General features: G+C 52.5%; 1 protein-coding gene across 1 annotated transcript; it reads left to right on the top strand.

Moving 5' to 3' along the window:
* Positions 1-9,315: 9,315 nt before the first annotated feature.
* On the top strand, positions 9,316-10,973 carry POU3F3 (POU class 3 homeobox 3). The gene has a single exon (XM_083735619.1). It carries the CDS (start codon positions 9,419-9,421, stop codon positions 10,781-10,783), a length of 1,365 nt encoding a protein of 454 aa, XP_083591745.1. The 5' UTR covers positions 9,316-9,418; the 3' UTR covers positions 10,784-10,973.
* Positions 10,974-12,158: the final 1,185 nt, after the last annotated feature.

Raw genomic sequence — 12,158 nt, 5'->3', positions numbered from 1 at the left:
GCCCGTTTTAAAGAGACTGATATTTTCAGCCTCCTTTGTATCACGTTCCTACCTGGGCGATTAGAAACGCCCCACAACCACCTCCCTTCCGTGGGAGTGGGGTGTGGGGAGCTCCCTCGCCCTATGGATTTTTATTTTCATTATTTCATTTCTTTGGAAGCGCCGAGAGGTTCATTTCCATCTCAGGCCAGGCGAGCGCGCCCGCCCGCATTCAGCCCGTTTCAAAAGCCAAGAGGAGGAGATATTGTTCCATCTATTCGCCGGCTAACTTTTCCATTCCGCCCGGCACGTTTGAGGTGGCGGCTTCATCAACCCCCCCACCCCACCCCACCCCACCCCCTTGCTCGCCTCTTCTTCCCCACCCCACCCCCACCCGCGTTTGCCTCCCAAGGACAATCGCATTGCGTAATGGCAAGGAGCGAGTATCCCCAAAAAGGTGCCTTTTCTTCTCCTCGAGCCACATTCGTGGCCTGCTCAGCTCCTGCCTTCCTACTTCTAATTTATTACACGACCCGAAAGGCTTTTGTTGGACGCCAAACAATAAACAAAGCTCAGCCTGGGGCTCTCACAATGAGATGTATGGATAAAAAGAGCAGGCCTGTTGTTTTCTTATGGTGCCTGACACTCTTTCAACGTAACAGGGATGTATTTTTTTCCCTCTCTGTCTCTCGCACACACCCACACCCTTGCCCCAGCTCCCTCACTCACCCCCCCCCACCTCCTTACTTCCCCCAGATTAGCAACTCTCATCCTCCTCCTAGTACTAAACCATCATCGACCAGCCCGGCTACGAAGAACTATGAACTGTAAAGTTGGGGGAGTAGCATCCCAAAAGGCCCAGTCTAGGAAGCCTAAACGGACACAGGCGCAATTTGACCGTCACCATCATTCACTCCGAAAGAAGATACTTTTTAAATATTTAAAAAAAAAATAGGCATTTGAACACTAAGAAGGAACTTGGCTCTCCGAGGCTACTGGACACCTCGTGGTCCTTGCATTTAAGGCTGCAATCCTAACGTGCCAGCACAGAAGTAAATCCTGTTGAATTTCAATGGGGCTGACTCCCGAGTAGGTGGGATTACGATTGCAGTTTAAGTGGATGAATCCTCAGCACGGCAAATACCTGCTAACAATGTGAAAACGCTCCTCCTCTATTTATGTTGTAAATGAGTTTTACAACCGGGTAAAATAATAAATACATCATTTGTAGCATTGGTATTTTCTTGATTTTTTTAAAAGGCTCTCTCTCCCTCTCTTTGTGTGTGTGTGTGTGTGTGCGGCACATGCATAAGTAACTCCTGCCAAATGGACTTGTTGCTGCGGGGTTTTTTCCCCCTATTTTTCATTTTTTGCATCCAGGAGGTTCTGTTTGCTTTTACCCTCTTTTGATGTAGGCGGCCAGGAATAAGGCTGAAGGGTTATGGGTTCCTCCCCGCCACATATACACGAGAAAGTTTCACTCGAAGGGGGGGGGGGAGGAAGGAGAAAAGACAGATCAAGAACTAAGCTGGGACAGGATGGAAGGAGGGGAATGGGAGGGGTGGGGAGGAAAGGCCAATGTTTTCCAGATATTAAAAACTGCTGCTCCGATCCAAAATCGCGTGTTCAGGCACTCATCAGCTGCATAATTAACAGCGATAAATGATGCTGGCGTTTGTGAAGAAAATTGCGTTCAGGAAACACACCACAATAGTCTGGGGTATTGTCGTCGCTTCCCTTGCCAGATCCGTCAGTGTGGAAACTTGTGTAAGCGACCCGAAGCGCAACTAACAAGCCTATCCAAGAATTTTGAAATTCGACTTGGTCACCTTCAGCCGGGGAAAGGGCTGGTGGGGAACTATCTCAGACTCTCCCCATTAAGGAAAGCAGAGCAACGTTCTTTCTTTTCCCTCCCGCCTTAGAAAGAGAGTGGTATGCAAACAGTACTTCTGAAACACCCTTTCATATATCCGCACAGCAATTCCTGTTTCTGTTCTCTTAAGGAACCGGGTGGCAGATTTGCAGCGCACTTCCTGTAGTAGGAAGTGAGTCCCACTGAGTCTAATGGGGCTCACGCCCAGGGGAATGCGTGCAGGGTCTTAGCCTTAGCCGAGGCCAAGACACACACAGAGAGAGTTCATGGTACCTCTTTCCTATCAGGAACGCGGTGACCCTACCAAGTGTTGCAGGTGTCGAAAGACAGGCTGCAAGAAAGTTAACAGGAACAAAAGTCACGGAGAGACGGCGAGGGTCTCAGCAGCCCTTGCCCAAGAGCCGCTTTCTCCATCCACCTGCCCTCGCTCAAGCCACTGGAAGTGGGAGGGGAACGGGCAGAAGGAACCAGGAACCGGACAGCACGTTGACCTTCCAAGCTCCGAGTTTTTATGGGGGAGTATCTGAACCCCAATGAGATGGTGCAAACCGTGTGCTCTGGATCGGGGCAGCCTGCGAGACCCTTCTGTGGGTTTTGCATCTACTGCTCATCTTAGCAGTGCTGTTTTCCTCTCTATCCCCAGGGACAAGGGAGGAGCCTAGGAAAACTCTGGGCGCCTGATTCATTTGGGAGAATACTTCTCCAGGTACAGAATAGCAAATAAACGTTACAATGTGTTGGAAAAAGCCCCTTCGATGCCTTTCCCAGCTCTCCAGGGGGGCTTAAACTTCTTCGGTTTAGTAGAACTCTGCAGCACACCTCTTTCCACCAAACATGCCCCTTCCTCTTCATTCTTTTACCTCTTAATGTTAAACTGGTTCCTTTTATTTAGGTGAAACTGAGATCTCGGTTAGCAGCGTGCTCCAAATCACCACCTTATAGCCAGTGACTGAAGACTCTCTGAGAAGTTTCCCACAAGTTTCCCATTACTGCTGGGTTCCTGGGTTTCCCGTTGCTGGGGGTTATGACAGCTCTATATAAATTCTAGGTTTGGGTTATTTTATTTTATTTAAAAATAATAATAACAACAAAAACCCTGCATATTACTCTTTTTTTTCCAGCCTCCTTTCCCCCTCTTGCGGTCAGAGGAAGAGGGCAGGAAGACGAACGCCCTTGGTGCTTGAGATTACGCACAGACACGGACGTATAAATATATATATATACACACATATATCAGAAGCTGGGGTACGCGGAACCTACCCTTTCCGCTGCTTCTAACAACTTTTTGCTGGACCTCAACTGCCGCTCAGCTAAAGTGTCTTCGACTTTCCCCCGCTCGAGAGCCGCGTCAGTGCGCCCCCTGCCGACCGGATTCGGCCCTGTCTCTCTCAGCTCGAGCACTTCGAAAGTTCTATTTTGTTCAGCAAACCGTATCTTATAAAATTAACGACAACCAATAAAATTAGCGTATATGTTACGACTGTAAAAGTCCAAAACAAAATAAAGTTAGTTTTAGTTGAAGCTGGGGGGGAGGAAGGTGGAGGGGGGAGGGAAAGCTCCGCTTTTTGGCTTCTCTTCTCCTTGGCTGGGCCGAGGCCCTTTTATCTAAAGCCCAGTGCACAAACATATAGCTTAATGTGACTAGTGTTCTTCCTTTATTTCTTTCTCTATGGCAACCAATATGTTCCGCTCAGAAATGTTCCCCCATCAAGGAAACAAATGATCTTGAGCGAGCAGCTTTACGCGGCATCTGTTCCAATGGAGCACACAGAGTTAACCCCAGTCAAAAGGGAAGCTGAGCGCGTCAACAAGAAGGGGGAAATGAGCGGTGCTTCTCCACCCCCATCTGAAACCGACACCTCCCCACTTCGACGAGAGCCCTCTCGCCCATTTGCTAGCGGCAGTTGCGCTATTATTATTAATAATAATAATAGCAATAACAGTAGTAATAAGAATCAGAAAAATCCGAGTCAGGGCTTGCGTTGCGAAAGGGGCTATCTGGAGATAACAAGGCTTGGAGGGGAAAGAAACAAGATTTAAGAAGAGGGCAATACATGAATTCCCGTGGAAAAGAAAGGAAACAAAAAATGGGGAAAGGCGGCCCCGAACTGGATTTATAGAAAAGAGAGTGAAGTTCTCTAGGACACCCAAAGCCAGCCATCTCCAACTCCAACAACAAAAACAGCACTGTTTAAAAATAAAATATGTGGCACAAGAAAAATAGTTTTTCTAGGTAGTTAGATGGAATCCAGCCTAGGGAATAAAGGCTAAAAAGGGCCTGGGTTGTAGGGTATGTTGTTGTTTTTTTTCCAGGGAGGCCGGGCGTGGGGGGGGGGGGTCGCCTGTATCAGGGGCAAAAGAGACAATGTGAATCCTGCTTCCTTCTAATACTCCGGCCCCAGCCTCCTTAGAGAATAAAATGAAGGGATGTCCTGGTTAGTTTTGATTGATTATACTCTTTCTGATGGACTTTCACTACAGAGCTGTAGATGTTGTGCTTAACCGCCTGTTCCCTAGTTACAACATTAACCCTCTCGGCGCATCACCGGCCGCTGGCCTTCTCCTCCTCCTCCTCTTCCTCCAACCCCAGTTTTATTTTCCTCTGGATCACAGCAGGTGCCTATAAGGGGGTCTCTCTCTGCCTTGCCTGGACCCCTTGGGCGCAGAAGGAGAGAGAAGGGGACAACAACAACATCACAAACAACAACAACCACGCTCCAAGTCATCTTCCAATCTCTTTCCCCCCAGAAGAGTTACACACCAGTGCCGCCACCCCCACCCCCACCCCAAAAAAGTACAGCAGTAGCTACCGGCGAGGGGTGGCTTCAGTTCGCTAGAATGACTCCAGGTTAATGTTCCACTAAGGTGTCTGAGAGGAGAGTATCTGTCTTTGAAATAAAAACAAATTGTGGCGAGGAGGGAGTTTTGTTCCATCCAGGGAGTTTTCAGAGGTTCCCAGTCTTGCACCAAACACAAGCGCACCCAGGCGCGCTTTCAGAAGACATTTATGGAAAAGGAACGGAGGGAGAGGGAGAGAGAGTTAAAACAAGTGAAAAAGAGGGAGGAAAAGAGAAACGCAAACTTACCGAAAGGAGCCCCGAGACTTGGAGGATTTGTATTTTAAGTGCTTGGGGGTGTTTTTTGGCTATGAGATTAGTAGACGAGGAGAAAATTCGTGTTCTCAACTGCAGCGAAAAGATCCCGGGTAAGATTCTCCTTCGCACTGATTCCACTAAGCCCAGCTCTCCACTAGTCTATTATTTTCACCAAAATATATGAAAATTTATGCAAATGAAAATCAGCACTAACTGTTCTCCCCTTGTTATACTTTGGATTTCCACCCAACCCCCCCCCTCAGACAAAGCAATCACACTCTACAAGGAAAGGGGAGTGGGGGTGGGGAATGAATTGTTGAGGGATGAAGAAGATTAACTTTGAATTTTAAATAAATAAATAACACCCCCCCCCAAAAAAAAAAAAATCCCCTCTAAACTCAACCAAGAAGATAGTTTGTTTAATGGGTAAACAATATTTTGGGGGGAATTCCCCCCCTAAACTTTTTTATTATTATTATTATTATTACTGTCGTTGTTGTTATTGTTATTATTACTATTATTGAAGTGGGTCTGCAGAGGCGCTATCACGTTTCATCGGGCCACCTGAGACGGCTTTTGAAAGCGTGTACTGTGAAATTCATAGCAGTAATTTAGACAAAATCCTCACTGTATATTAATGAAAGACGGCCCCATGGCACCATTCCTATCCTCCCCATTCAGTGTAAACAAAACCACGAGACTCACTCGGTTTTTTGAGCCTGATCCAAGCAAAATCGGCTGGAAAAGAAAACATGGGGTTCTGGCACGGACTATTCAAACCGACTGCACCTGGAGATCTCCGATTTATTCAATGAAATCTGTGTTAGATCCCTTCATCTGTATGTGTATATCTAAAAGGCGGAAAAGTCTGGGAGACACAGGGGAACACAAAGGAGAAGAATTCTGGATGTTTAGGCTTTCAGTTACCAGAGCTCTTCAGATCTGTATACTTCACCTTAATGGTTTTTCTAAACCTACCTAAGATGGTATCTTTTACTGTACAAGCAGGAGCTGGACCGAGTCCTAAATAAATGCTAGCAGCCTCCAGCTAATCTGCCCATCACGCCAGCTCCGCATACCTTCCTCGCTAGCGGGGATATGTATGCAGTTCGTGCTGTACACTGAAATTCACCTAAGCTGGGTTCTTCTGTGGTGAAATTATGAACAGGAGGGAGGGGCGGGGGGCGTTGTGTTGCACATCTTAATGTAAACACGCCGGTGCATATTTTCACGGGGGGGGGGGAGAGAGAGAGAGAGAGAGAGAGAGAGAGAGAGAGAGAGAGAGACCCACGCGCGCACAGCTTATACACTCACAAATGTGGAAGGGGATCCACGCTCTGAGTGCCTGGCCACAAGCTGTGTCTGTGTGTGTGTGTGTGTGTGTGCAAGCACAACAGCGCACAAACACGCAACCGTCATTAGCCAAGATGCGTTCCTTGAATGTCCGAATGGTGTTATTTCACTGGAATTCCCCGAGGAGTGTTCAATTTGCCCTTGTTTGGGTTGCCACTTTCTCTTTTTTCCTTGGTTCACTGAGGTTGCCTCTGTGCAGCGTTTCCGCTTGGTCGCATCGTTCTCTCTCTCTCTCTCTCTCTCTCTCTCTCTCTCCCTCCCTCCCTCCCTCCTTCCCTCCCTCCCTCCCTCCCTTTCTCGCTCTCTCTTCCGCCCACCTTAACTCTTTCGGCTGGACTAGCAATAATAAAATGTTTCATAGAGTCAAGTCTATATCCTACAAAATGCTACCGGCGTCGGTGTTATTTTTATACACACACACATATATCATGGTTGCATTTATACAGTGATAGGGAATAGAGCCATTTGGAAAGGCATTGCGTTGTTTGAAATGAACCACCCCCCCCAAAAAAAAAATTAAAAAATAAGAACCGTGGGATTAACGTAATTTAAAAGAGACAAATGGTTAAAAGGAGCTTTCTGGGTATTCTTGAAAGGTAAGGCATCCTTTTGCTTGGAGAGGCCTCGGAGCGCTGCGTGCGTCCATACTCCCTCAGCTGGGGGATGGAGAGAGAGAGATGAGGGGCATTGTACTTCCCATAAGATGCGGAATAACCGAGGCTGTAAAACAAAGAAGTGTGGGGCCGGTTGCCTGCAACGAGGAGGAGGAGAGCCGGCCGCCTGAGCCTCTCTGTCCGGCGCAGGCTTTTCAGTGGGAACTGCCATGGCTTAAGGAGGGCTGCTGGCGATTGCACCTTTGTGCCTCTGGGAAGCGGGGGGGGGGGGAGCAGATGCAGAAACAGGCACATGAAACAGGGGAGAAAGGGGAGGGAGGGAAAACTTTGGAAGATACCAGGGAGAACGCTCCGGGTTTGTTGTTTCTTTCTTCCTTTCTTCAGATTGGGGGCTTTGTGAATGCAGGCAGCCCCTGTGTGCCACGGCTGGTTGCAGATAATACGGCTTAAGCGCGCCCATAAGAGGAATCATATGCATGCAAGTAAAAATAAGTACAGTGTTAGATAGTGGGTTTTCCTCTCTTCCGCCCCCCCCCACTCCTTTCTTCCCTTCCCCCTCTTTCTCTCATTCCTCCCCCCCCCTCCTTTCTCCCGCCTCCCTCTTCTCAGCTCAATGCCAGGAGAACTCAGATTTATTCACTGGGCTCTAAGAGTTAAGATGTTGTGAGTAGGAAGGGGAGAGAGAGAGAGAGAGAGAGAGAGAGAGAGAGAGAGAGAGAGAGAGAGAGAGAGAGACCAAAGGAGGGGTGGTGATGGAGAGAAGAGAAGGGGGGCAGGGCAGTTTTCCAAGCCTCCACGACACTTTGCCTAAATTAAAAAGCAACCAATCGGAACGGCCGGAAGGGGGGCCTCGCGTCCTGAGCCAGTCATCGCGGGCCTGCCAATCACTCAGCGGGTAGCCAATCAGCGGGGGCCCTCGCGCTCGACTTCCTTGTATTTGGGAAAGTGTGGTGGTGCGCGCGCTCTCGGCGGAGGGTAAACATTCGACAGTCCCCGCTCTGTGAGGGAGGGACAGAGAGAGAGCTGTCAGAGGGAGAGAAAGAGAAGGAGAGGAGGAGGAGGAGGAGGAAGGGGGGAGGAGGAGGAGGAAGGGGGGAGAAAGAGGAGGAGGCGGCGGCGGCAGCAGCAGCGAGGGAAGAGCAGAGCAGAGCAGAGCGGCTTGTACTCCAGCACCAGCAGAAGAGCACGCTTCACGAGCCTGGCAGCCAACTTCCCCCGCGGAGTTCGCGGCTCAAGGATACCATCTCTGCGCGCCCACCCTCACGCGGCTCCCCTGCGCCCAGGCGCTTCCTCCTCCTCCCGGAGACGACCGCTGGATCTTCGTCACCCTCGTCATCCTTTTCGAATTACAGAGAACTCTGCGATTTTAAACTTTTCTTGGCGAGAGAAGAGAGAGGGAAGGGTGACCAAAGAGATATTGTCGAACTTGCTTTCTTTTATCATGTGAGGAGGAGGACGACGACGACTGGGGCGACAACCCACACCCACCAAGCCATCCCTTCCCCAAAGAGGAAAAGCGGTGGGAAAGAGAAGGGGAAAGGAAGCGACATGTCTTCTCCAGATTCCCGCAAGAAGGTGGCCCGAGCAGGACTCTTGTTTCCAAGGGACCCGGGCGCATCGGCCGGGCGTCAACTCTGAGGCGATGCGTCGTCCGCAGCTCCGTTGCCTCGTCCGCCGCCGCCTTCGCCAGCATAGCCAGAAGTTTTCTTAGGACATAAACAAAACTTGCGCGCGAGAAAGAGAGAGAGAGGAGAGAGGGGGGACGAAAGCCAGAGGAAGAAAGAAAAAAACAGAAGCGCCGCGAAAGAGAGAGACCGAGAGACAGTGTGTGCGAGGGGACGTGCGTGAGGGGCGAAAGAAAGGAGCCCACACGCACTCATTCACCCCATACAAAGCCTTACAGGAGGGGGAGAAGGGGGAGAAGAGAAACTTTCTCTGTGAGGGGAAAGAAAACAGCAGCGGCAGCAGCAACAACAACAACCCAGAAACTGTGAGGGGAGAAAATATGCTCCTGAGGGAGTGAAGGAGGGGAGCCAAAAGGGGAGTTGTTGTTGCCGACCTCGCTCCCTCCCTCCCCTCGGCGGTTCCCGCTCTTTTTTTTCCTTCTCCTTTCCTCCCTCTTTCTACCAATATCTAGGGAGAGGGATTCAGTAATGTCTTTCTCGCCGCTGAGGCAACCCCGAACAGGTGAATCGCAATAAGGGGCCGGCGAAGGAGGAGAAGCGGCCGCGCGTGTGTGTCTGTCTGCGTGTGGGGAGTGTTTCCCCTCAGAGGAGCCGCGAGCCCAGGAGGAGCGGCGGCGGCGGCGGCGCGCGCACCCGCGCGCACGGAGCCCGCCTCGGGGCCGGCCGGCCGGCGGGCCGGGCAGGCTGAGGAGAGCTGAGGAAACAGCCGAGCCGGGCGGGATTCTGGTGGCGCGCTACTGGGCTGCGGCGGCGGCAGCAGCGGCGGCGGCGGCGGCTTGTGGCGAGCGCAGTGGAGGGGTCGACGGGAAAGCGTCGGCGATGGCTACGGCGGCGTCTAACCCTTACCTGGCCACCAACAGCATCCTGTCGGCGGGCTCCATCGTGCACTCGGACGGCGGCGGCGGCATGCAGCCGGGCAGCGTGGCCGTCACGTCGGTGTCGGGCGGCGGCTACCGCGGCGACCCTTCGTCCGTCAAGATGGTCCAGAGCGACTTCATGCAGGGCGCCATGGCGGCCAGCAACGGCGGCCATATGCTGAGCCACGCGCACCAGTGGGTCACCGCGCTGCCCCACGCCGCCGCCGCCGCCGCCGCAGCCGCCGCCGCCGCCGTGGAAGCCGGCTCTCCCTGGGCCAGCAGCCCGGTCGGCATGACGGGGAGCCCGCAGCAGCAGCAACAGCAGCAGCAGCAGCAACAGCAGCAGCAGCAGCAGCCCGACGTGAAGGGAGGCGGCGGCGGAGGCGGCGGGCGGGACGACCTGCACTCGGGCGCGGCGCTGCACCACCGGCCGCCGCACCTGGGCCCGCCGCACCAGGGCCACTGGGGCGCCGGCGCCGGCGCGCACCTGCCCTCCATGGCCAGCCAGCAGCAGCAGCAGCCTCTGCTGTACTCGCAGCCCGGCGGCTTCACGGTCAACGGCATGCTGAGCCCTCCGCCGGGCAGCCAGAGCCTGGTGCACCCGGGCTTGGTGCGGGGAGACACGCCCGAGCTGGGAGAGCACCCCGGCCATCACCACCACCACCATCACCACCCGCACCCGCACCCGCACCACGGGGGAGGCGGCGGCGGGGGAGGCGGGGGCGGGGGCGGCGGCCTGAACAGCCACGACCCGCACTCGGACGAGGACACGCCGACCTCGGACGACCTGGAGCAGTTCGCCAAGCAGTTCAAGCAGCGTCGGATCAAGCTGGGCTTCACGCAGGCCGACGTGGGCTTGGCGCTGGGCACCCTCTACGGCAACGTCTTCTCGCAGACCACCATCTGCCGCTTCGAGGCTCTGCAGCTGAGCTTCAAGAACATGTGCAAGCTGAAACCTTTGTTGAACAAGTGGCTGGAGGAAGCCGACTCGTCGACGGGCAGCCCCACCAGCATCGACAAGATCGCGGCTCAGGGCCGCAAGAGGAAGAAGCGGACCTCCATCGAGGTGAGTGTCAAGGGGGCCTTGGAAAGCCACTTCTTGAAATGCCCCAAGCCCTCGGCGCAGGAGATTACGAACCTAGCGGACAGCCTGCAGCTGGAGAAGGAGGTGGTCAGGGTTTGGTTTTGCAACCGCAGGCAGAAAGAGAAGCGCATGACCCCCCCGGGGATCCAGCAGCAGACGCCCGACGACGTCTACTCGCAGGTCGGCAACGTGAACTCCGATACGCCGCCGCCCCACCACGGACTCCAGGCGAGCGTGCAGTGAGGGGGGTGGTGTGTGGTGGGGAGGTGGAGGGGGAACGGACAACAAAACAAAAACAAAACAAAAAAGACAGTCGCCATCATCACCATCAACGACAGCAACGCCACAAATTTTAAATAATAAAAAAGTGAGAAAGGGATTCTTAGGGAGAAGACAGAGGGGCAGGCAGGCAGGCAGGCAGGCAGAGGGAGAGGTGAGCAAGGCGGTGGGGGGGGGGGAGAGAGAGAAGGGGTGGGGGAGGGGAGGGGGAGAAGGAAGGCGAAGTCGCACACAAGGACACCGGCACGCACCTACAGCCCAGACCCAGGCTCCCTGGCTTGCTTTATTTTAAACACACATATCTGGAACACTTAGCCTTCTTCATTGCAGAGAGATAGTTGGAGATCCTTCCTTGCTACGGCGAGAAAGGGAGCGTTGTGGAGACCCAAACGCTCGCGCGCACACACAAACAAACACACACACACACAACCCTCCCCCCCCCAACCCCGGATGTTGTTCCTTTCTGTAGCGACTCCACAACACCAGATCTAAATTATGCCCTGTTGTTATCGTGGTGGCAGCGATCGTACAGCACCCAGCTTCTTCTGCGCTCCCATCTCTCTCTCTCTCTCGCTCTCTCTCTCTCTCGCTCTCTCCTCCTTCTTCCCCGAGCCTCACCCCCCCGCACCAACCACGAGCCCCTTTAAAAGGACTTTCCTGCGAGGTTCACCGAAACTTTTCTCTCTATTTCACCCCCCCGCCACACACACACTTTTTAAATAAAATACGTAAAATGGAAATGTCAAAAGAGGGTAGGCCTCAAGCAGGAGAAAAAACAACGCTAGGATATGTTCTTTGAGTTCCAGAGCTATTGGGAGGGGGGTGGTCGTTTGTTTGTTTGTTTGTTTGCCCAAACTATGTTAATTTGGTTCAGGGAAGGAGTCTACTTTCGAAGGAGAAGCATTATTTTGAAAACAATAACAAAAGAGAAAAACCGGTAGCTTTTTTCCTAGGTTTAGGGAAAGGAGAGGGGGGGGGGAGAATAACGCACGCAGCACTAAATGAAAAGCCAAGCAGACTGGATAGAAGAAGGGGAAAAAACAAATTTATATATTATAATCTAGAGAAAGAGAGCGAGCGAGAGAAAGATGGGAGGAGGGGGAATAAAGAAAGAAAGAACCGCCCGCAAATAGAAGGATGACCCTGAAAAGAAAAAGGTTGGAGGGAGGGGCTCCTACCCGGAGGGGGGGGGGAGAGAAGCAAAGCGAGGTTGTTGGTCCTTAAAACTTGGAGCTCCGTAGAAGGATTTTGCATGAATTAAGGGAAACAGCGACATAAAGGGAATAATTCAGGGCTGTTCCTGATGGCTGCCAATCATCCTGGAAGATTAATTTTAAAA

Source organism: Podarcis gaigeae (genome assembly GCF_964106915.1).
Source record: "Podarcis gaigeae genome assembly, chromosome: 4".
Lineage (NCBI taxonomy): Eukaryota > Metazoa > Chordata > Lepidosauria > Squamata > Lacertidae > Podarcis > Podarcis gaigeae.
The sequence above is the reverse complement of the archived record's forward strand: the minus strand, read 5'-3'. Positions and strand labels throughout refer to the sequence as shown.

What these genes read in the sequence shown, in the direction of transcription:
- POU3F3 (XM_083735619.1), top strand. Translation starts at nt 9,419, where the DNA reads ATGGCTACGGCGGCGTCTAACCCTTACCTGGCCACCAACAGCATCCTG.